This window comes from Uloborus diversus, chromosome 2 (assembly GCF_026930045.1).
Source record: "Uloborus diversus isolate 005 chromosome 2, Udiv.v.3.1, whole genome shotgun sequence".
In the NCBI taxonomy this organism is placed as follows: Eukaryota; Metazoa; Arthropoda; class Arachnida; order Araneae; family Uloboridae; genus Uloborus; species Uloborus diversus.
Window position 1 is genome coordinate 187,339,360 of NC_072732.1, and position 24,424 is coordinate 187,363,783.

Here is a 24,424-nt window from a genome sequence, read left to right on the forward strand (position 1 = left end):
TGGTACAATCATATATAAAACATTGCTAATGGAAATACAGTGAAAATGTCTAAATTTAGGTGGAACTTGTGTAAGTGAAGATAAAAATATGAGATTCAATTCCGAAACTCCAGTTACTTATATAGCTCAGTGTAATGACGCCGATTTTTTTTTAACTTTCAACCTCAAATGCAACTCATTCCCCGAGCGTGAAACACTCAGGCGAGATTTCTCTGGGTGTGTAGGGCAGAGATGAACCCTTTTCAGACGGCCGTATCCCTGGCCGAGGCGTCTTCGTCGAACGAGGCCGGCCCGTCCGTAGTGGTGTCTGTGGTGGTGTTGTCCCCCGTGGTCACGAGAGAGGTCGACTGGGACACGTTCGTGGACGTGGGAAACTCAAGCACTCTGCGCAGGATCAGCTGCTGATCTGGGTGTTGGATTTTGGTGAAGCTGTTCTTGATCGGATGTGGAGAGCCTCTGTGGACTGCCGGACTTCCTGCGACCAAAGAGACAAAAATGATTCAGTATAAGAGTTAAAAGCACCAAAAAGGTACAGTTCGGATGCGGTAAGAGGAAACTTAACCTTGGAAGAGCTTCTTCTTTATTGAGTTCAATAAAAGGTAACTGTTCTTTTCGCAAACTGAGCTTGTTTCAAAGTTCATTCTGTGTCATTAATTGCTCTCATCTCAGAAAGCTTGAATTAAAAACGAGCTATCTCAATGTCAAGCTCCATTTAACAGCAACCATTCAGAATCTTTAACTTTGTAATTTACTTTCTCAACATGTTCAATGCATTTCCTCATTTTCAGTAGCGGACTATTAGTCTTTGTATCGAGCAAATGAATAAATAATTATGTTTCTACTAGACAGTCAGAAATGGTAAACAACAAGCAAGAATACTTTTCTTCATTCAAAACATAAGATTTATTTTTTGTATATGTTGTAACCATGCTTTGCTATTGGTAGTTATTATTAAATATTGTTAAAACGCATTGACATTTTAATGATGCAATCTTGTCTTCGGTTAACAAATTCTTGTCTTTTCCAAAAAATACAATAAAATATAATAAAATAAAATGCAGTATAAAAAAAGTTTTGAGTTTTGCAATGTGGTATGTTTTTGTGTTACTGCAATCAAGTGTTGAAATGATTCCTGCTCACAATCACAATGCCAAAATGAAGTTTTTCTCAGCATCTAGTAGAACTTCAACAAAATAACCTATCCACACGTATGTTTTGTGAGAGTTTTTCGCTGAGCTACAGATTTGATAATCGGACATACTTTTGCAAAGTTATGTAAAAATCGGGTAGAATAAAATAATATGACGTTAATTTGGGTTTTCATTTGCTTAACTGAGTGCAGTCATTTTTTTATTTTAATAATTTTTTTAAATATTTTCATTTTGCAATTTTACATAAATTTACCCTAAAAAGATCCAATTTTTAAGATTAGAACTATTCCTAGAGTTTTTCCAAGTTTAAAAAAAAAATTTTTTTTAATAACACCTTTTAATTTAAATGAAATTTTGTTGAAACAAAGTTTTAAGGTCTATTTGAAAAGGAAAAAGAAAAAAAAGAAGCATCGCTACTTTAAAATTATTCTCTCTTAGTTTACTCAACCCAAAGAGATATTTTCGACGGTTACGTGAAGTAAGATTTAACAAACTAAATTGCTTAGCTCTATTTACCGTAACTATTCCTGAATCTGAGCATGTGACCTTAAAATACCATGAAAATCGATTAAACTATCGAACTTTCAGTCTGGCTGGAGGCGAAACAAATATTTAATATGTATGTCTTTACAGCACAGATTCAAAAACTTTTCCATGATGATATAAGAGGTGACAACGAGTTGAAAATTTCTATTTTTAGATTTTTGCGACATCTGTGCGATGCGTTCGGCAAATGTTTAGTAATTTTGACAGTGTGAGCGGAGATTTAAGGGAGGATATTTGCGTGAACAAATGATGGAAAATCTTCTGTAACAGCCATAATCAAAGAATTTTTTTTTCTAAAAGTTAAGACATTAAAAAAACTTAAAATATTCGTAATTTCAGAAAGGGATCCGTTGAGTAATTCCTTCAAGAGAAAAAAATCACCTTGTTCTATTGTGAAAATTGTGCAAATACGTAGGTCAGTCAGAAAGTTTGTTGCACTACTTCGTAAATATGTTTCGTCTAAGACTATTATGATGAAACTGTGTGGAAACACTTCAGAACATGTATCTTTATCGTGTGACGTAATGACTTCTCCGAGGTCAAGTTTTTCTGATAGTCAGCAGCAGCAAGTAGCGTCCAAATTGGAAATGCTTGCGTTAGTGATTTGTTTTATTGTGGGCAAAAAGGTGCAACTGCCCTAAAATTCATGGGCTGTTAGGTGCATGAAGTGTATGGTGAAAACACAATGTCACGTTAAGCTACCGCAAAAAGGTGCAACATGTTTGAGAATGAACCTCCGGATATTGCCGACGCTGAGCGAGAGGGAAAGTTCGATGACCTCCCAAAACAAAAACTCTTTATCTTTCGCAACGTTTGTTTAACCACAGTTGCAATTCATTTTTTACTCACCTAAACTACACAACAGAGTTAAAGCAGGAATGATAATAATGACTTGCATACATAATGCATGGCTGTACATTTTTTAATATTCTTTCGTTAGGTAAGTGTGATGTTTAGCTCTGCTTCGGCCAAAGATGAATAAAAATTAAGAAACAAACCAGAACTGAGGGACTCATTCACAACGATTTTGTTCAATTCCATCGAATTATTCTACCGATGGTGTAGCGAGAAATTTCTTTCTTGGTGGGGCAAAGGAAGTTCCTTGTTGCGTGATTGGTAGATACAATTGATCGTATAAGATTCTAAGAATTCTGTTAGAGTGGAATGAGCCCCTTATGCTACGTTTCAAGCAAAAATCGAAGAGTTCACTGCAGTATCCTGATCTAAATGATATAAAGGGCTGTTTATCAGACACTTGCCTTCTTTGGATATGTTCCCAGAGAGCATTGAGGATGACCTGGCGTCCAAAGCGCACATATCACCGGTGACATTTCCGCTTTGAGCCATTCCGGGTAATCTGCGTCCCGCGGATAAGATAACCTGCAAAAAAAAAAAAAAAAGTTCTTCTCGTTATACTTTTATGAATAATGTTGCAATATACACTTCTTCTTTTTGTCCACAACAAAGGCTTCTATGATTGTGGCAATCATAAACTAGCGGCATTGGGAAGGCTTTGCTGATCCTAATCACAGCATTCGACGCTGCCAGGTCAGGTTTTCTCCAACTACATAATTTCTCCGAAGTACATTTGGTACATCAAACTATAAAGCATTACATCAGGGATCTCCAACCTAAGGCCCGCGGGCCGGGTCCGGCTCGCTGGAAGCTAGCAAACTTTTTTTTCGGAATAGAGACAGTCTCGTTGAAAATATAATTGAGATATTATTTTTAATTAAATAATTATTTAAAATCTTTTTATTGTTAATTTAAATCGTTTTTTTAATCATTTTTTACTGTTAACTACGATTGCCGCACTCAACTCTCTTTTTGCTCTTTCCGAGAACAAATCTCTTTTCTCCGTGCCCCATTGTTCCGTTAGTCTCCTGGCACTGAACATTTCCTGGCCCCAGTGAAAACATGCGTTCCATTTTACAGTTCTCTACCAGAAAAAAATTTACAGAACTTAAAAATTCATGTTAAAGCTGTTTCCTCTTTTTGCATCCACTTACAAGTGTGAACAGACGTTTTGAAAATTGAAGTATATTGAATCGAAGTGTATATCTTCTTTATTAGACGAACATTTAAAATCACTCTAACTGATCGGAACTACGAAGTTTGTCCCTGAATGGACTGAAATTTTATCAAACAAATGCAATTTTCTCATTAATTTTTTACCGTTTTAATTTTTTTTAAAGCTTTACAAGTGTTGTATTCTTTTCCAACTTTTTCAACGTCATTAATTGAATAAAATAAATTTGTAGTACATTGCAATAATTTTGTCTTGTATCACACACTCATTAGCCTTTAAAAAGAAAGAAAAAAAAAGAAACTTCACTTGATTTTGTGACACAAAAAACTTTTTATTTCAGTTTTCTGAACTATTCTAAATTTTACAAGACTCCCTATCGTTATATTATTAGCGGTTTATGGGCACTTAAAATATAATTTAATTTAGCTAACAGCAAATATGTATAAGGAAACATAGCAACATAGAAGCAAGCCCAGAAATTTTCAAAACCCACCGCTTGATTAATATATATATATATATATATATATATATATATATATATATATATATATATATATATATATATATATATATATATATATATATATATATATATATTCGCGATGTACGGGAGGAGGGGGGGGGTAGTGCTAAATAGACCATCTGAACTAAAATACTGTTGAACTGGCCCGCTTCACCTCCAAAAATTTGCAATGTGGCCCGCGAGTGAAAAAGGTTGGAGAACCCTGCATTACATTATAGCTAGACGTGTTGAATGGTGCAAGAAAATGCAACATTATGTTTCAGATATTGTTTTCTCTTTTTAATTCAATCTCCGTCGTTGAAAATCCTCTTAACAGCAAAGTTACGGAGTCATCCCTTCAAAAAAAAAAAAAAAACATTCAAGAAACGAAGCTCAAAGCAATCAAAAATTAAAGTCACAAAGATCAAATACTACCAAATGCGAAAACCATCAACAACTTAGCTGGTCCTAGTGCAGGGATGGACAACCCATGGAGCGGTGTCACGGTACACGGGGGTATTAACAGTGCAATCGAAAATAAATTAAAGAATTTTTAAATTGAAGAAACAACTAATAACCTTTTTTAACACAAATTTTGAGACCATATCGCTAACACTAGCTATAACTCTTCACATTGATTGACTGCCATTTATTTTTGGCCGACAGTCGAAAACCGTATCATTTTGCGGTTCTATATCATTTGGCTTTCATCTGTATCAATTTTGCCTATTTATTTAAAAAAAAAATAAATCTTGTAAATATTCTGATTACATATCCGGAGGCTGTTCCAGCAACATAGATTTTCCAATTTTCCACTTTGGTTCTTTTTTTGTGCACTAACTGCTTTTCTTCTGCCGCAGACAGATTATCGACAAAAGCACAATTTTACCTTGAACTTTACGTGAAATCTCAACATTCGAGCTAAAGATAAAGTTCCGTTATAGCCGCAACATAGCAGTTTATTATGATGGAACATTTGATAGTGGCACGCAGATATATTTTGCTCCAGATAGTGGCAAAATATATCTGCGTGCCACTATAAGATGCTGGATACCCCTGTCTTAGTGTGTCTATCAACCTTGGATGAAATAAGACATTTAAAACGCTTAAAGACCCACTGAATTCCACGTACGTACCTGCTGTCTTTGGGCTCCTCTTCCAACCAGAGAATTCCTGTACAAAGTCTTCACTGATGACACCCTCCTCTGCTGGTTGGTGTTTGAAGACAGAGTGCGTCCATGGGCACAAGAATTCTTCCTGTGGCAGAATCCCAATCGCAGGAGGAGAGCGTACACGTCCTTCCGGTACTGTTTGGTGAGGATGACGTAGAGGAAGGGGTTGGCGCACGAGTTCAAGGGGTAGAAGAAGACGAGGAGGATCTTCGATTTGGTCACGTCGATCAGTGGCATCCCAGCGACTGCGGTCAGTCCGAAGAAAGCGATGGGTGCCCAGCAGGCGAAGTCTGTGAAGACCAGCATCGCCATGCGCTTGGCTACTGATAAGTCGGAACGGACGGCCCTGGAGACGAAGCAGATGGATTAACTGAAGTAAGTAAGTGAGGGACAATGTTAAAGAGGGGTTGGAAAAGGAGAAAGAAGTGAGAAAATTAAGGAAAAAGATGATTCCTAGCTATGGGGTTGTCCATAAATGATACCATTTTTTGCAACAAATATGGCAGCCTCCTTCTGTTACAAAAAGTCACGCTTTACCTTACCCCCTCCTCTCTCCGTGTCACATGTCACGCTCAGGCCCGTCATTTCAGAATTTCCCAGGGAAGCGTGATAAAGAGTATGAATTCAATCCATTTATAGGAAAAAAAAACATCAAAATACAAGCAAAAATGCATAATTACATTATGTTTTAGAACATAGAAGGGGGGGGGGGAGTCAAGTGACCCCTTCCCTGATTGCTCAAATGACGTTTCGCGCTGTTTTTCACAAGCATATTGTTAAGAAGCATGTGTGATGTCACAATTTTTGTTACCTCCTCCCTCTCTCGTCATAAACTGTTCCAATTTTATGACCCCCACCCTCAAAGCGTGAAATCATTTATGGACGACCCCTAACAAGCAAGTATTATAGTATTAACTAAGGGTCGTCATAAATGATGTCATGTTTGAGGTGGCGGGGAATTCATACACTTCGGACAGTTTGAGGCAAGGAGAAGGGGGGGGGGGGTAACAAGAAGTGTGACATCACTAACTTCGGATGAAATAAAAACGCTTTTTAGTCATAGTTTATCTAATATAGCGTTACATGTGACTTGGAGAAGTGGTGGGAGAGGGGTGTAAGCAGGGACGCTCCGAACTTTATTTTTTGAGAATGGAAAACTCTTATTTTGCCAAACGAAACTCCAAATTCTGCTGAATAATAAAATACGAGTATGTACTGTTTACATACGTACATCCAATGAATAAAAACATTTTGACATTAAAAAATTGGAATTGTGTCTCTAAACTTGCTGAACCGTACGCCAAAATTTGCCAACTAGGGTCAGTTTCTAACGCGATCCGTAACGGTCTTACCTACCAGCCGATTCGATACCTGTTTCAGTTCTTTGCCCAAACCACTGGTCTATGTCCTTTTCTACCAATATTAGAAGTCTGCAATCGGCAGTACGGGTATCTGACGGAGGTTTGAATCGGCTGGTGGTGTACGACTGTTAACGTTCTTCCTATACGCAACGTCTGAGCAACAGTTAAGGGTACGAGTGTAAAATAGAAGTGCATGACCACTGATCAAGTCGGAACTAATAGTACTGGGAATAAAGCATACGTTTAAACTGATAGAAGTGAATATGAGACGATGTCTAAGACAAATAGTAGGGAAATTAGAAATTTGTTAAAAACTTTAGAGAAAAATGACTTCTCATTAAAAAAACTGAATTCGAAGTGCAACAGCATATAACATCAGAAGGAATATTGAAATTTTATAGTGTTGACTTAAAAAAGACATAGTCAACAAACGGAGTGCAAAAATTCATGACACCTGAAGAAGAATGCATTAATTTGATAATAAAATATTTAACTCGAAATGAAATTCATTTCTGTAATGGTATTTATTATAATACCTAACGTTTTGATCAACCTTGAATAATCTTTTAAGATAGTTCTCTAGGTATGAAGGGCTTCCACGAGGACCGGATCTACTTTCTCGCAGTGCAGGGGGGCCCACGTCCTTAAGGGCCCAACAGCCCAAGAAATTTAAAAAAAAAGAAACTAGCACTAATACTTATTAAGGTTGCAAATATACACTGCTGGCCTCTAGATGCCTTACATATTTTGTTGCAGGGGGTCCAAAATTTGTAGATCTGGGCCTGGCTTCCACGAAAAATCTATACAGTTCCGAAGATTTTGGTGAAGACCAGGATTATTGAAGTAAACCAATTCGCAGTTCCAGAGCTTGAATACGCCACCTTGCAGTGGTTTAAAGAATTAGTCAAACAGGTGAAAATTTTCGGTTTTACGCAGACAGGGCAGTTGTCCCATATTGGACATGTAAGTGGATCAGTCTAAAGCCCTGAATCGTAGAATAAAGTGGCGATATGTCCACAATCTTGGTGATAAACATACTTTTATCTTATGTCCGCTATGGAGAAGTAGCGTGTTAAGATACTTGATTGCAGTTTCTTATTGACTCTATGTTCATTCACAATCAAGAAGCAAAACAGGTTGCTACATTACGGTAGACATAGGAAGAAAGCGGCATTAATCCCCAAGATGGCGGACGTGCCGTTACTTAAGTTACAATCTAGGGCTTTAGATTGGTCTTGGTTTTGCCTTTTTCAGCCGCCACTGGTCAGAGACAGCAGCGCCTCTAGTAGTTTATTTAAATTGCGAACTCATCAATGAATTCAACTGTCAAAAAACGTTTAATTTACATGTTAAAATTTAACTTTGCAACAACTTAAACTGAAATATCTGACTGGTTTTACACATGTAAAATAGCAACAATAGAGGAATAACAAGTGAATATATATCTCGAGCCCTGAGATATTTCCACAGTGGTATGACGCGAGCATTATTAACCGTGGCTTTATTCATTGGTCCTTTGTAAAATATTCCATTCTATTCATCATCGTGAATTAATTTGCTCGTGGATTAACATGATAAAGGAGAATCGATTTTAACTGGTCCATGCACGTGTTCTTGATAGGACTTTGTACTGGATATAAAGCGCCATAACCTTGATTCATTCCACACGCATGTTTGCCTTGGAAATATTTGACGAAATTAGTTGAACTTCTGGTATGAAAAACGTGTTTTGCAGCCCACATAACAAATGTTTTGATCAACCATCTATCTTTCTCAAAGTATGTGACGAGATTTTTTTATAATGGGGTTGTTTCCTTCAGTCAAAACTAGTACTTTTAGTCACTGAAATTGATAGAATAAGCAAAAAAAAAAAGGACCAAGAAAATTTTTTAATTTTTCCCAACAATTATTTTTTGAGCAATCACGATTGCTTATTGTTCTCATTTGACCATTTTTGGTGTCGGTGCCTTTTTCAACTTGGACCAGAAGCCTTTGCAGCACCACCGCCCACCGTCCTCTGCTGGCGGCTCGGCGCGGCTGCTCCGGTTTTGAGCTATCCGATCTCCTGGTCGGAGGCGTCCATGTCCTACACACACGCACTTCACACACATACACACACATGACTTCACACACATACACTCACAAACGCTTACGTGCATACACACAGGTCTACGCACACACACAACTATGCACACGTAACCGCCCAGGAAGAGTGGCAGGTTTCGGGGGGGGGGGGGGACAGGAGCCGTTTCTAGAAACAATAACTCCAATGATTAGGGTCCTGTCTCAGTTCGTGATTGCGAAAAACATAATTTGAATTTAAAATTTCAGAATTCAAATTAATTTTCTTTTTTTTAAATTATTTTTTTTAACTTCGTTTTTTCAAACTAGGCGTGGTCTTAATGACGTCATAAATGATGCTCTTTGGCACATTTTGTGCCGCGTTTCCACGTTATGATAATCAAGAAGCGACTTACAATTGCGCCCTATGCTTCCTATCAACCATATCGTTGACAATATACGTGAGTAAAGATGCGAATTAAATATTTTGCTCTGTGAATTGCATTTCATCATTTGTGATGTCATCGGCAAAAAAAGGAAACAATGAAATCGCAACGATTTAAGTAATTTTTTAAAAATATTAAACTTAAACAAATTATTTAAAAAATAGTTAGATCGTATGTTTTTAAGCATGTTCTTTCAGAAAAAAATACTTTCAAAATTTTGAAAACGACCCCATTGTGTGGATTGTATGTTTTATAATTGTATCCGTACTGGTATTTCTTTGGAGAGAAATTTGGACTTTTTGGAGACAATTTCAAAAATTTCAAGTAGCGTTTGCGCCCCTGCATCGCTTGTCCTGTTTTTTTTGCCGTAACCTGTAATTTACGTGGGCATTCAAGAAAATGATTTGAGATAAAAAATTGCAAGTGCTCTATCCATTATGAAATTTTAAAAAAGCGTATTTTCACGAGAGAAAATAAAAAGGGGTTAAATGATTTGCAATAAAAGTTACGAGTTATACATCATTTAAGAAGAGCGTTAAATTTAGTTCTCTGTGACAGAAAATAAATTTTGTTAAAAAAATTATTTGTTTTTATGGCCTACAGTTTTTCCATTCATTAAAGAACAATAAAAAACAATGCAATCCATAATAATTAGATACTTGGAATTTTTAAAAAAGTAACAAATTAAAGCAAAAAAAAAAAAAAAAAGACGCACAAAACTAAAAAATAATTGTCGAAAAAAAAAAAAAAACAGGAACCAAAGATGCTTTAATGTATTTTTTAAATACCAACTTGAGAAAGTTTTTAATTAAATTTAATTGTGAATGAATGACTCATTGAGAATATAATAAACAAAACAAATGTAAATAATTAGCAAAACATAATTTGAAAGAAAAATTAACCTTACTCACATTTCCACTTGGAGCGTCATGTCTGGCATCACAATTAGCCATCACTGGTTATGTACACTATATTTGACAGAAATAATTTTGAACATAAACATAAACAAAATTTTTCGGATAATGGTAAGAATTCTAAAGGGAAAAATCAATGAAAAGTGCATTAGCTTTGCTACAGAAAAGCATAAACAAAAAATAAACTGAAGGAAAGAAAATCTATCATCATTATTATATATATACACATTCTTTTTCGGTAATGACGTTTTGTAAAATTACATATTTTGAAACATTTTCACGCAGAAAATCAGTCAAAAGGATATTTGCCACGGCAATGAATTTATGTAAGGAAATGATGCACATAAAATTACCTCCGTCGTAATGACTTTTGGAGCCGCATTTGAGCGGAAAAACGATGTAAGTTGTAAGCGCGTTTTAAACATCACTTTTTACTCTAAAAATTATTTCTAGTTTCAGCAGGAAATAAAGATCAGAGTTTTTTCAAATAACTTATCAATAGTTTTTATTTACACTTCGAGTTCAATTTTTCGTTAGAAATGTGCTTTGGCTATGGATTATGATGTAAAATAAAATATTGACGATGCATTTTTTTCATACGTTTTTCAATTGAAGAATTAGTAAATCTGTAATAAAATAAACATTTTATAAAATCTTCAAGAAAGAGGAATAACACTTGATACATTCTTTTATCTAAAAGCGTTGCTGGAGCTTACTTTAAAACAATAAACACTTAGCTAAATACTTTCACTGTTGCTATTCAATGTATGCAGAAATGGGATATGTGCGGCGAGATTTATTTAAAAAGAAAAAAAAACAGCTGAGCAAGGTAGCTTTAAAACTGAGATAGCATGCACAAACCACTGTAATAATGACGAAAATAATCTGTTATCTAAAAAAGGAGGAGTCGTAGGGATTATATGAAATTGTTCTCAACGATTTTATACTTGACTTCAAACATTCATACGATCAACCATAAGCGTACCCAAAGAGGGGCAGGGAGGTGCGACTACCCCTCCCTAGCACAAAACCTTTGACCCCACGCTCCTCCCTAGTGTTCGAAATAATAATTCAAAATTACATTTGTGTCACTTTAGTTTCGAAAATTTTCTGGAGAAGAGCCACCAAACCGTTTTTCTGCCCTCATCTGACCAAAAATTGGACTAATTTTTCTTAGAGGGAGGAGAGGACTTCAATTTTAAGTAATTTCCGTGGTTCGGCAATGGGGGTGGGGTAAGTGACACGGAAACGCATAGAAAAGACAGGATCGTGATCAAGCGATAATTCATTTCCCCGCATACCAACCACAGGCATACAGGGAGCCGTGCCATGTGGGAAGAGAACGTCCAAGAAGACGCGCAAGAAATCTTCGGATATGCCTATCTCAATCAGCCTGTTTGTCAAAGGGGTGGAATCTTCTTTTATTATAAATTGAATTCCACAAGCCGATGAAATGTGCTGCTCCCATTGTCAAATAGGAGCATTTTGAGGATGTCCTGCTGCTAGTACTGCAGGGTCCTTTACTCTCAGTGGTAAGTTGTTGGCGCACGGAGCCTTCTTCTTTAAAACATTCATCTGTGAAGCGTAACTCAACAGGGTAACCCGAAATGCTGCGAGTCACAACTCTGCTAGACTGTACACACTTTTCTCCGCACACACCCCACCTCTTAGCCGTAGGCCTTTGGAATTGCTCAAGTTAGCGCATAACAGAATCGCGGACGATGCTGGTCCCACCTACGTTACACCCATCAATAGGTTGTATGTCCCCCCCCCCCCAGTGTTCATACGAGAAATGCGCCGGCTCCCACTCTATAAGGACAAGTTTTTGCAAAGATAGTCTGAGAACGCGATTACAAAGGAAATGTAATAACTTGACTTATTAAAAGGTATAGCTTTTCGACAGCAGTTATACACTTTGCAACCTGCATTGAACCTATATCTCCTCCGGGATATCTCACTTTTTACGTGGTAACAAATAAGCCCAAAATTATTCCTGCAATGATCTCTTGTCCCTTCTCTCTCCTTTTTTTACAGGAATTTTCTCCTCGCGGTTATAAAGCAGCATTTTGGTCAATGTGAACTAACCCTTGAGAAGATATACCTTCAAAGAAAATCTGCTGTAATCGAAAGGACACATAAACATGCACTTGATTTCAATACTTCTGAAAGAGAAAAGAAAGAAGACGGCACAAGAATTTCCGGACAGGCTACCTGTTGGCATGCAAATCCGGTGTCTGCCTGTCGATCCCTCCCAAGCTGGACGCCCTGATGGACAGGTACATCTTGGCGTAGCACGTGCATATGAGCAGAAAAGCGAATCCCTTGACGCTGAGAAGGATGATGAGGTACGTCAGGTCTGCGAAGTCATCATTCTCCATGGGCAGACAAATGGACGTGCGGGCGTACCCGCTGACGTCGGCCAATGGAAGGGCTCCCATGATGGCAGCGTACAGCCAGCCCATGGCCATGACCTTGGCTGCCGTGCCCAGATGCAGGCGCCTATTCAGGTGTATGGCGTAGGTGATGGCGTACCAGCGTTCCAGGGTGATGACGGTGAGGGTGAAGATGGACAGCTCGCTCGCGAAGACGGTCAGGAAACCCGCCACCTGACAGCCAGCACCTGCAAAGAAAGAAGTAATGGGAGACGGTTCTATTATTAACGAAATGTCAACTCTGATAGTATCACGGCTTACCTTGAGAGGGTTCACTTCTGCTAAGGATACAGAGGAGAAATGCTTAAACTAGTACCAAGTCAGTAACCATCGCTATACGGGATTTTTGAAGGAAATCGACTTTCCTTCAATTGAGATTTTATTAATTTGTTAATGAAGTAAATATTTACTTCAGTTAGTGCTCTTAACTGTTCAATTTTCTTTATCCAGCACGCACTCTCAGAAATTAAAAGATTCTTCAATCGTAAGACAAAATTAGGCCTTTTCGACCATTTTTTTCTTGCTGGCTTGGAAACTCATGCTTAAATGTGGAGAAAAATTAAAAAAAAAAAAAAAACCGTCAATTTGACTCAAAATTTACTGCCTGACCACGTTTATCATGGTTTATCATGGACTTGGCAGGTGGCTAGCTAAGACAGTTCTTCCTGAATGAGGGGGAAAAGGAAAAAAATGAAGCTCGTGTTTCGTTTGTTTCACTGTGCTAAATGAAGAGGCTAGTACGTTTCTGTAACAACAAATTGGCATCCCAGCAAAGTAGTAGGTGCTTCCTTTTCCGCCTATAAACCAGATGCTCGCCTTTCCGTATCGAAGTCGAAACAGCACTAGGAGGTTTTTTTACGAAATCATTTTATCAAAAACGACTAAATTTTGTGAGATTTAAGCTTGTGTTTCTGAGAGCGCTTTGAAATTATTCAAACACAGTCTTTTACTATGCATCCATGCAGTTTTCGTTTAATGGCGGTGCACAAATGATGTTAAACGTTGAGGGGGGAGAGGATGTCATGAAACTTTGAATTTAGGTTAAGGGGGGAGTGAGGGGATAACAAAAAGTGTGACTTCGATTTCTTTTTTAATAATTGCTTATACAACAGAGTGTGACATGTGATAAGAGGAGGAGAGGAGAAAGGCGAGGTATGACACCTTGTGACAAAGGAGGAGGGCAAAAACATTGAAAAACAGGGTACAGCATTTGAGGCAGTGAGAAGCAAAGAGATTTAAGTGGACATTTTCAAGTTTTGAGTAAAATGCGTTAAAAGTTCCACGACTGAAAAACTTTTCAAAATCATGCTGTATCGCAGAACCTACCTGGGCTGCAAGTACCATATCTTGCCCAAAACAGAGGAGAAGTTCACCTACTATTTGTGCTGGTTGTCTAAAAAGTTTCAACTTTGGCACTTACACCCCTTTGTTACCTCACTGCCTCATTAATGGATAGCCTGTTACTACAATGCCACTTTTTAGATACACATTACCTTGCTGCCAGTCGATGGCATGGTTGAAGTAAGTGCCCATGGTTCGGATGTCGACAATGGCTATTATTAACAGGTAGAGGCCCATGCAGAAGTCCGCGAAAGCCAGATGGCACATCAGGAACATGGAAACACTGAGCTTGGAACGGGCCGTCAGGATGACCACCAGGACTGCCAGGTTGCCCAGCATGGCGGCCAGTGCCACGAACCACACGACCACCCTCAGAACCCAATGGCCCATGACGTCCTCGCAAGGGTTGAAGGCATCCGGCTCCGGATAGCACGTGACCTGCCGGAAATCTCGAGCGAAATGGCCGCAGACGGCCTTGACTGGGTCATCCGGTCTGATGGTTATGGGTCTGGCATGGAAAATACCTGTGGATATTCAGAAGTAAGTATTGAGCTCATGGAACGATCCAAATTAACCTACAATGTTTTACATGTAGGCACACATCTATACAGGACATACCAAAGTAAGTCTTGAAAATTATCAAAGAAGTATTTAACCATAAATTCATATTTTGCAAACCATGAAGCACGTCTCTGATAATCTTAAAACTAGTGATTCCGAAAAATAATGAAGCGTGAGAAAAAAAAAGTCTCTGAAGTCTAAGACGGATTACATTGTTTAAAATTAAAACTCTAAATTTGTGCAAAATAACTCCACTTTGCTCTGTACGTTAATTCTGTATTTTAGAAAAAGTGAAATAGTTATGTACCTTTACGAAGGTATGCCTCAGAGACTAAATGTAAATTGAAAAATCTGACATTTCTGTAGAAGCAAAATTGTCCCCCTAAAATGATATCTTTAAAACAGTGGTCAACAACTTCTTTTTTTTTTCTAAATCCGAGGACCACACTTCATATTACAATGAATCTCGCGTGATTGAATCCAGATAAAATTATATTTTTTCTAGATAATGAGGAAAAATTAAAAAAAAAAAAAATTAATTTGACTTTTGACATTTTGAATTCAAATTATATTTTTCGCAATCACGAGTGTGTGTATATAAGCGTGTGTGTTTGTGTGTGGGGGTATGTGTGTTTGTGTGAAGGGGGTATGTGTATGTGTGTGTAGGCATGTGTGTTTGGGTCTGTGTGCAGGCATGAATGTGTGGGTAGTTGTGTGTATGTTTTTGTGTGTGGGTATGTGGAGGTGTCTGTATGTATGCGTGTGTGTGTATGTTTTTGTGTGTGGGTATGTGGAGGTGTCTGTATGTATGCGTGTGTGTTTGTGTATGTGTGTAGGTGTGTATGTGTGTAGGTTTGTGTGTGCGTAGTTGTGTATGTGTGTGTAGATGTATGTTTGTGTTTGTGTGTGTGTTTGTGTATGTGTGTAGGTGTGTGTTTGTGTGTGTGTGTAGTTGTGTATGTGTGTGTAGGTGTATGTGTGTGTTTGTGTGTGTGTGTAGAGTTGTATGTATGCGCATGTGTGTAGGACATGGATGCAACCTAGAGACGGCTTTCGCTAGAGGAGCAGCATCGTGAGGAGCCGTTCGACGGTGATGGTGCGGAGGGTGACGGTGGGAAAATAAAATAATAGGACGCCAAAAGTAGTCAAATGAAAGCAATAAGCAATCGTGATTGCTCAAAAAATAAATTCGAAAACATTTGAGGTAGTGAGAAGCAAAGGTATTTATATACATATATATAAAGTTACAAGGAAAACGCGTTTAAAGATAAGTTCCTAGATAGACTTTCATTGAATTTTTTTTCTAAATCATGCTGCATAGCAGCACCTACCAGAACTACTAGTACCATCTCTTGATTCAAGACAGAGGAGAGGTTCACCTACCATTTGTACTGGTTATCTCCAAATTTTTAATTTTGCCACATACATCCCTTTGCTTCTCACTGCCTCATTTATCGATACGAAGTTTCGATCTGATTTTTAGACGTATATGAACTGCTGTGTTATGTGAAATATAGTTTGATGATGAATGTACAGAAACTTCATGAAATTTAATACATTTTAGTAAAATTTCCATGAAATTTATTTTTAGAGAAAGTGCAGTCTGATTTCCGGTGCCTCGGTTTTCTTCTGAAAAGAAAGGAAACCAGAGAATATCATTTGTAATGCTTTAGGTTGGCAAGAACTGTTACTTCTGTTGCTTTCTAATGGAGCTGTGTCAGAGGCTTTAACCCTTTGCACACTTCGTGGGATCCCCGAAATAGCATCAATTCTTTCATGCGGCAACACTATCTCCATTTCCACGAGAACTTAGACGCTAAGTTTTCCCATCATATGGAGACGCCTGGGATCTCTTCGATGTGAAACTGCACTAGGAATTTTATTTTACCAAGAGTACTCAAAGTCAAACGAGGTGGAGGCTATCGATTTTCTGCATCTTGAAAATCAACCGACTAGAGCCAGGTTCAAAACTGCACTTTTGGGCGAAAGATGCCAACGCCTAACCACTACACCACTCTGTCGGCTTAGAAAAAACGCTATTCCAGGCAGCCCTTATGGCCTAATTAACCAGAGTATGGAATTAGTCTATTTTTGAGGTAAAAAGAATGCAGTCATAAATAACCAAATTTGCAATGGAAAACTGAAGGACAGCCTAAGTCAAGAAATGTTTGGATTAAAAATGATATTTTTAGTAGAATAGAGCTCCATAAAGGTAATTTTTCAAAACCCAGAGATTTTTTAATTTTAATCTTTTAAAAAATAATTATATATTAAAAAAGCTCTCTTCTATATCGTCCTCAATTTTTTTAAACTATCAAAAAGGCCAAAACTATTCACTATTTTGTACTCATAATTTAAAAAAAAAAAAAAGAAAGGAAAAAAAAATCAGCTCAAAGCAGTTGAATACGAAGCACTCGTGAAAGCTAAGGAATGTTATTGCCAAAATTAAAAATTTGAAGATAACTTTCTTATGGGAAAAGAAACCTTCCTCAGTTTCTGCGGAAAAGATGGTAATAGCAGCTCCGGTAATAAATGATAAACAGCATAATTCATAAAAAAATTTCATATGAAAGCCTACCTATGGTTTGAACTTCGGAAAAGTTTGCTCAAAATTTTAAACAATATACTTTCATGTCTTAACCTTTCACTGTCTCGATTTAATTTGTAAAACCATAAGAGTATACTATTACTACGTCGGTTATCTTGGTTACATCACTTTAAAAAAGATAAAAATCCAACGTATAGAATATTTTATTTTTAGACTGCAATTTCGGGATTTTGTAATTTTTATGTCAAAAGTCTTTTGAATGCATTTAAAATTCAACCCATTGAATTCACATGTTTTCGATGGTATCCCTACTTCAATAAAACTCATATAGCGAATTTCATATCTATATGAATACATTTTAAAGTACCTACCCATTTCTCTCGAGGCATTTTATTTATTCATTTGCTACGAAAATGGAGGTTTTTTTTTAATAGTTTATTTTGTTCAATACTTCAAAGGAAAGTGCATTGAAATAAATGTTACATACATATTATGCTTATGGTTGAAGTGATTTTATTTTCAATTTAAGACTTCACTACACATGTTGACATAATTTTTCTTTTGCTGAAAAATGGATTTCATCTTTGAGCTTCAAAATGTCAACGCATACATTTACGAAAGAAATCTTTTCATGTGTTTAAACTGTAAAAAATTCAGTTGTTACTTCTTTTTCAAAAAAATTTTAAATCAAAAATGACGTTTGCAAAACTCAATCTTGTTGAAAAAGGATTATTTATTTATTTCATGAAAGTCATTTTATTTTATGACTTGTAGTTGAAAAGAGTGATATTACGACATAAAGTTTTATAATTCTTTGAAATGTATAAGAACTCAAAGATGAAGATAAACGTACTATTCTGACGGATTAGAGAATATAAAATTAAATCTTTTTAGTTGTGCAAAAATAGTCTCATTTTACTTTGTATGTTCCATCAAAATTCTGTATTATACAACAAGTGCAATATTTGTCTAGCTTTTCGAAGGCATACTTTAAGAACTAAATGCAACCTGAAAAATCTGACAATTCTTTTGATCTAAAAATATCCATCGAAAATTGAATCGCTAAAATAGCTGGTGCCAAACCGCATGTTAAGACAGGCATGTAAGTCGCAAACTACAACGTAACGTAACTAGAGTGTAATTTTTTGAAGTGAAACTTCTTATGCGAGAGTTTGAAGTTCTGATCCGCTATCTTTTTATCAGCAAAAGTCGGGCATGCTCTCTTTTCGCTTTCTTGCTTTCTCGTAGTGCGTATTGTGCGTTCATGAGGAGAAGAGACTTCGGAACGCCTTCCCGAAAGCAAAGCTAAGTTTAGCGCGGGGGTGATCGCTACCGCTTTCAATTGAGACAACCCTAAATTTGGCGGGCATTTAAATTTGTAAAAATGTCTTTGTGTTCTTTCCTTTCGTTTCTAGCTTCGCGTAATTGTCGTCTACGGGGAATCTATACTTTTTAAACTGAAAATTTCAGAACAAAAATATTTTATTTACAAAAAAAAGTAAGGTATTTTGTTTTCCGAATGAAACATTTCTATTAAGGATAGGCTTTCTGAATTTTGAACGATATCCTTTTAAACACTAACGTTCTATATTCGAAATTGCAAGTGCGCTGATGAAAAAAAAAAGGGGGGGGGGACAGGAAAACTTCATTGCTACACAGACTGTGGCATTGAAATGCTTAAGGGTTGCGTTCGTTTTGAAGACTGAATATCTCTCTCCATTTCCCTCTCCCTTTTCTTGAGGGGGGGGGGTGACTCAGTAGCTCTTACGGGTTGGGTCTTTTTGATGCATCTGTATGGATTGTACAAAATTTCAGATCATATAGAGCGGATATACAGTCAGTAGATCTACAGTATCAGTTATTTTTGAAAAATGATGAAAACATTATTCAAACAAAAGTTGCCCCCCCCCCCAAAAAAAAACTTGGTTGAACCAAAGGCGGGGACTGGGCAATTGTTCCAGAAAGGATTTACATGTGAGAAATAAAAGTAAATGAGAAAACAATAAAAAATCAATCTGAAATATTTAAAGCAATTGACTATTAAAATCAAGGCTATTTCTCTAAGTATTGCCTGAATATTAATGTTTAGAAATATGTAATATTTTGCGATGCGTTATAAAAAGTGTCTTTGGTTTGAATACTGTTTTAAAATTATAGGTTCATCGGTTGGGCCGGCTTAAGAGATGACGACTACCCCCAGGGCGAGTATTTTCAAGGCGGGGGGGGGGGGGAGATAACCAACTTCGTTTCTGGGAGGGGGGGCAGAAACGAAGTTAGTTATAACACTTCAGTACACAGTAGCCTAACGTAAACACGGATTGTCCATAAAGGACGTTACACTTCACCTTAGCCTCTCCCCTCGTCACATCTCACGCAATGTTCGATGAACATATTGCTATAACGAACGCTTTTATTTGGACCAAAATATGTGAAGTCATATTTCTTATAATCCCCTCCTTCCCCCTTGAGACTAACTGTCCGAAGTTCATGAACCCCGAACCCTCTCTCCCTACCCCTTTCAAGCGTGACATCATTTGTGAACGACGCCTTAGGTTTGCTCTAAGTCACCAAAATCGCAGTAACAATTGTTTTAAGGGAAAAGACCGGCCCCTCCCCCCTCCTTCCTGGATAGCTCTAGTTACAATTTGTTTATGATCATGTATGTTTTTAATAAAGAATCATATCGCACTCCGGCAAGGAAAGTGACACAATTCAAAATCTGAGAAAACCGTATCGGCTATTGATTTAAAATCTAAATTTAGTGCTTTTTCTCGACACAAAAACCGCAAAGTTAGCTCACCTAAATGGTGCGGAGGGGGGGGGGGCGTAGAAACGATTTCATCAATAATGACACATCATTAAAATTTCATAATTTGGAAGAATATTTTTCGAGCTTAAAGTATGCATTATATGTATCTATACTTCAAAAACTAATTAATAAACATCACATAATAAGTTGACTGTGCATATTGTAATGTTTGAGACTAAATCACTTAAAATTACTATTGCGTCAAACCTTAATTTTCTCCATTGCTGCTTTTTTTTCTTGTGGTTGAGTCAGTTTCCTTGCCAGTGTGGGATATGTTGAACAACTGAATAGGTTGACTATAGCAACGTTTCTTGATAAAAATAACGCACTTTACATTCAGAGCCAAGGACGGATCCAGAAACTATTCAAGGAGGGGGCGATTGATTTCACACCCTTACCCTTTTATAAATTCGCAAACCTCCGCCCCCCCCTTCCAAACACCATGAAAGATCGTCTCATTTCAGTTATTTTGGGAAGGGGAGGGACTTCCTTTTCTACAAAATTGCGGAGGAGTGTACCAAACCCCATCCCTTACCTTAACGCCATCAAAGGTGTCCCATTAAAGTTCCTCTTTTTTTTTGGGGGGGGGGACATCAATTTTCCAAACTTTCCTGAGAAGAGCCCTTGAACCCTATAACCCTATTTAATATCATCTAAAATCTTCTAAAATTGAGTTTTTGGAACTTTGAAATACTTCCTATACAAAGTTCAGATCTCTATCAGTAATGTGTTAAGAATAAGATATGTGCTACACTTTCATTTTCCAGACAGCAAGAGCTTCGTCAAACTATTGAAGATAGGCTAAAACAATTTTTAACTTCAGTATCAAAGACATGCCGTGGAAGAGTTCTGCATCTCGACTCAAGGAAGGGGCGGTCGCCCCATCGCCCCTCCCTTGTTCGGATCTGTATTAGAATACGGGCAACAAACTTTTGCCTATTTTATGATCCCCACACGTAACGCTGTTCTGTAAAAGTACTGGAAGAACTGAATTACTTTTAGAGTAATCGAAAAAACTTGAATAAAAAAAGCATGTATATTTTTTCGTATTTACAAAAATAAATAGGTTAAAACAGTAACATAAAACGTTGTTTCAGGCACTTATTCAATTATTCTGTAGATAACCATATTGGCATGTGAAAAGCTTTAATTTTTGTTTTGTTCCTTTTTTCATTTCTGAAGAATAAAAGCCATATTGGAAAAAAAAAAAATAGTACTAAAGTATTGAAATGTGTCACACAGAGTGCAACTTACCTACTGAGGCTTCCAAAATTGTTCGTTGGCTTTAAATGTGTATGGTTAAAAATGAAGTGCCTAGGAATCGAAATAGTAGTTCAATACTTTTTCATACTGCCTCTACATGATTACATCAATTCAACATTTTTTTTAAACAAATATTGACTGTTTGAAATGGGCCAAAAATGAGGTGACAGAGAAATATTTTCAAAAAAATTCGAAATTAAAGTTATCGTCTGTCGTTTTCTTTCTTTCTTTCTTTCTTTTTTTTTTTTTTTTTTTTGTTATTTTTTCAATGCGGTGATAGTTAAAAAATCTTTTGGCATTAATTTTTGCTTGTTCACTTTACAAATCTACGTATTATTTTACAAATGACTTGTATTCGCAAAGTAACAACAAACAAAATTCGAAAACGCATTAATTCTTCATTATATTCGAAGTAAAACAGTTCGAAATATTGCAAAAATAGTTCATTTATCTTTAAGCACTGTGTAATATTTAATAAACGCTTTAAAGAAGAAAATCGGATCAAAAATAAGGTGAGAAATGGTTGACCAGCAAAGTTGACAATATGCGATTAGAGATTTATAATTAGAATACCTATGAAAAACCCACGTTCGAGAGCTGTGAAAGTTTCAGCAGAATAGAAGGAAAAATTTTCCTTCCAATTTCTCCTGCAACTGTTCATCGTGTTTTCAGAAAATGTTTTCTTAGCGTAGCGTGAAAGACAAAGTTTAGGATTTCCTTCGCAAAATCAATGATAAATTAATCCAAAACGTATAGAAATACATTGCAAATCTTAAAATACTTTTAAGTCGAACAAATGTCTTAGTAGCACACCTTTTTTTCGGGAAAGAAGGTGGGAGGTAATTTCTTAGAAAATTATAGAACACTTGTCTTCTTACAGCGCGATAACGATGGCCAATTGCAACCTTTCTCAGTGTTGGTCTGAAGCCTCATCCCCAAAAGACGCATATGGAATCTTCCGATACCACGTGTTGGGGGCGTGGCCAAGTCTCAACTAGTGAAAAACGGACAATAGTTGCGTGTGCTGCGTTCAGGTTGCGCGGCGATCACTTACTAGAGCTGTTGAATATCAACAGAACATCCGTTGAAACGCGTCACAGTGTGCCATAGTGGGCAAAAATCCACCGAACTCGCGGGTTATGAGCTAGGATCTTCTATTATCGCTCAAAATGCGGCAAAATTCTTCGACTATTTCGTAGTGGTGCTACAATTTTGAATTCCTAAACCCCCTAAGCCCCGCAGAGCTCAGAATGGACGCAAGTCGCGTTTTTGAAAACTAAAAAGTATGACCATATTTTTTCCCTGATATGTGGCTCAATGCTTAGTATAAATCGAGGAATTGGATGATAAAACACAACCTTTTTGATCGCTGCCGGGTGTTTAGAAATGCTTTTTTCCACCGTATAAGTCATTAAAAACATGATTTTTCAGGTTTTTCCGTTGAAAAAATGGATTTTAACGGTCTTCACACATCTCCCGCGCAAGAACAAATATGTATTTTAATTCTAAACTACAACTTTTTAATCACTTTCCAAAGTTCAAAAGGTAAAAACCTCCTTAAAACACCGAAAAATTGCTCCATGTACAAATTTCAGCTCGAGATCCTACCATTGTCCACGAGAGTACATCTGTACAACAGCGGCAAACAGCTCATTTAATATGTATACAGTTATGTGTATATATTTCGAGAATAAATCGCCTGCGTTCGAATGAAGACCTTCACATTTAGAATTTCCGCTGTCGATTTATTCTCAAAATGTGTACATATAAATGTATACATATAAAATAAGCTGTTTGACGCTATTGCACAAATGTATTCTCGTGGACAATGGCAGGATCTCGAGCTGAAATTCGGACTTGGAGCAATTTTTCGGTGTTTTAGGGAAATTTTTACCTTTTGAACTTTGGAAAAAGATTGAAAACTTGTAGATTAGAATTAAAATATATATTTGTTCTTGCGCGGGAGATGTGAGAAGACCGTTAAAACCCATTTTTCCAACGGAAAAACCTGAAAAATCATGTTTTCAATGACTTATACGGTGGAAAAAAGCATTTCTAAACACCCGGCAGCGATCAAAAAAGTTGTGTTTTATCATCCAATTCCTCGATTTATACTAAGCGTTGAGCCATATATCAGGGAAAAAATATGGTCATACTTTTTGGTTTTCAAAAACGCGACTTGGGTCCATTCTGAGCTCTGCGGAGCTTAGGGGGTTAAGGAATTCAAAATTGTAGCACCACTACAAAATAGTCGAAGAATTTTGCCGCATTTTGAGCCATAATAGAAGATCCTAGCTTAAAACCCACGAGTTCGATGGGTTTTCGCCCACTATGCCACACTGCGCGTGTGCAAAAGCAACGCAATTTGAGTACCGTTTTGTACTATCGTTGTTTATAATCTATTTGTTTTCGTTAAAATATTTTGTTGCAAATATGCCTAAGCCATTCGCAGAAAGAACAAGAGCGTGGCGTTAGAGAAAAGGAGCAGGTGAAGTGACAGTTCAGAATGTAAAATAAAACTACACGTCGTGAACCAACAATTCATGAAGTTTTCTTACGGTCCCTAGATAATTTTAACAGAGAGTTTTTATTACTTATTTTAGTTAACATAAGTCGATTATTTCTCTTTTTAAGAATGAAGAAGATGACGTACATTGCTTCATATGAACATAACTTAATGTAAATAAATGAATGATAAACACAGTCTATGCTATTCAAAAGTGATTGATGAAGAATTAAAATATTTCCCTGCAATACAAAAGTTTACCTTCGATATGTCTGTACGACACACCCTGTTTTTTTTTTTTTTTCTAGCTAACTTGGGAGTACGAGGACTAGGAAATATGAAGAAATTTATTGCCAAGAAGTGTTATCTAGTTTTAAGAAAGCCATATCTGACTATTACATAAAACTTAGCAACAACCAAGCTTAATAGCGAATGAAGATAATAGGTCGTTGTGGAAGGTTCCAGAACGGAGTTTTCGATTGGTAACATTGACTATAACAACGGGTCACATAAATCAGCTGCATGGGAATCATATCGTACGCGGACCGTAGGTTTTGGGCAACACTGGGTAAAATAATACAATTTCGGTCCGATTCACTTAACTCCAAGTGAATCAGGGCCTCAGTTCACTTTCTTTGGGAAACAAAAACGGTCAGCTCGGCCATTTACTTGGAAGGTGTGTGAGAGAAATTTCAGAGGGAACTCGTTCCCTACACGTTTTTTATTTGGTTGAGTCCTTGCCATCCACTTGAATATCCTGTCAGTCAAACAGGTGCTATCGG

The 24,424-nt window shown here is 37.0% G+C and overlaps 1 protein-coding gene across 1 annotated transcript in view; it reads right to left on the minus strand.

Moving 5' to 3' along the window:
• Window positions 1-242: 242 nt before the first annotated feature.
• Window positions 243-24,424, minus strand: part of LOC129216715 (follicle-stimulating hormone receptor-like) — a 75,181-nt gene continuing 50,999 nt past the window's right edge. Inside the window, exons 7-11 of the mRNA XM_054850932.1 lie at window positions 14,108-14,479; window positions 12,394-12,802; window positions 5,365-5,746; window positions 2,957-3,077; window positions 243-475 (exon numbers count right to left, since the gene is read on the minus strand). Of these exons, the coding sequence (XP_054706907.1) occupies window positions 243-475; window positions 2,957-3,077; window positions 5,365-5,746; window positions 12,394-12,802; window positions 14,108-14,479 (1,517 nt within the window). The remainder of the gene's footprint in view (window positions 476-2,956; window positions 3,078-5,364; window positions 5,747-12,393; window positions 12,803-14,107; window positions 14,480-24,424) is intronic.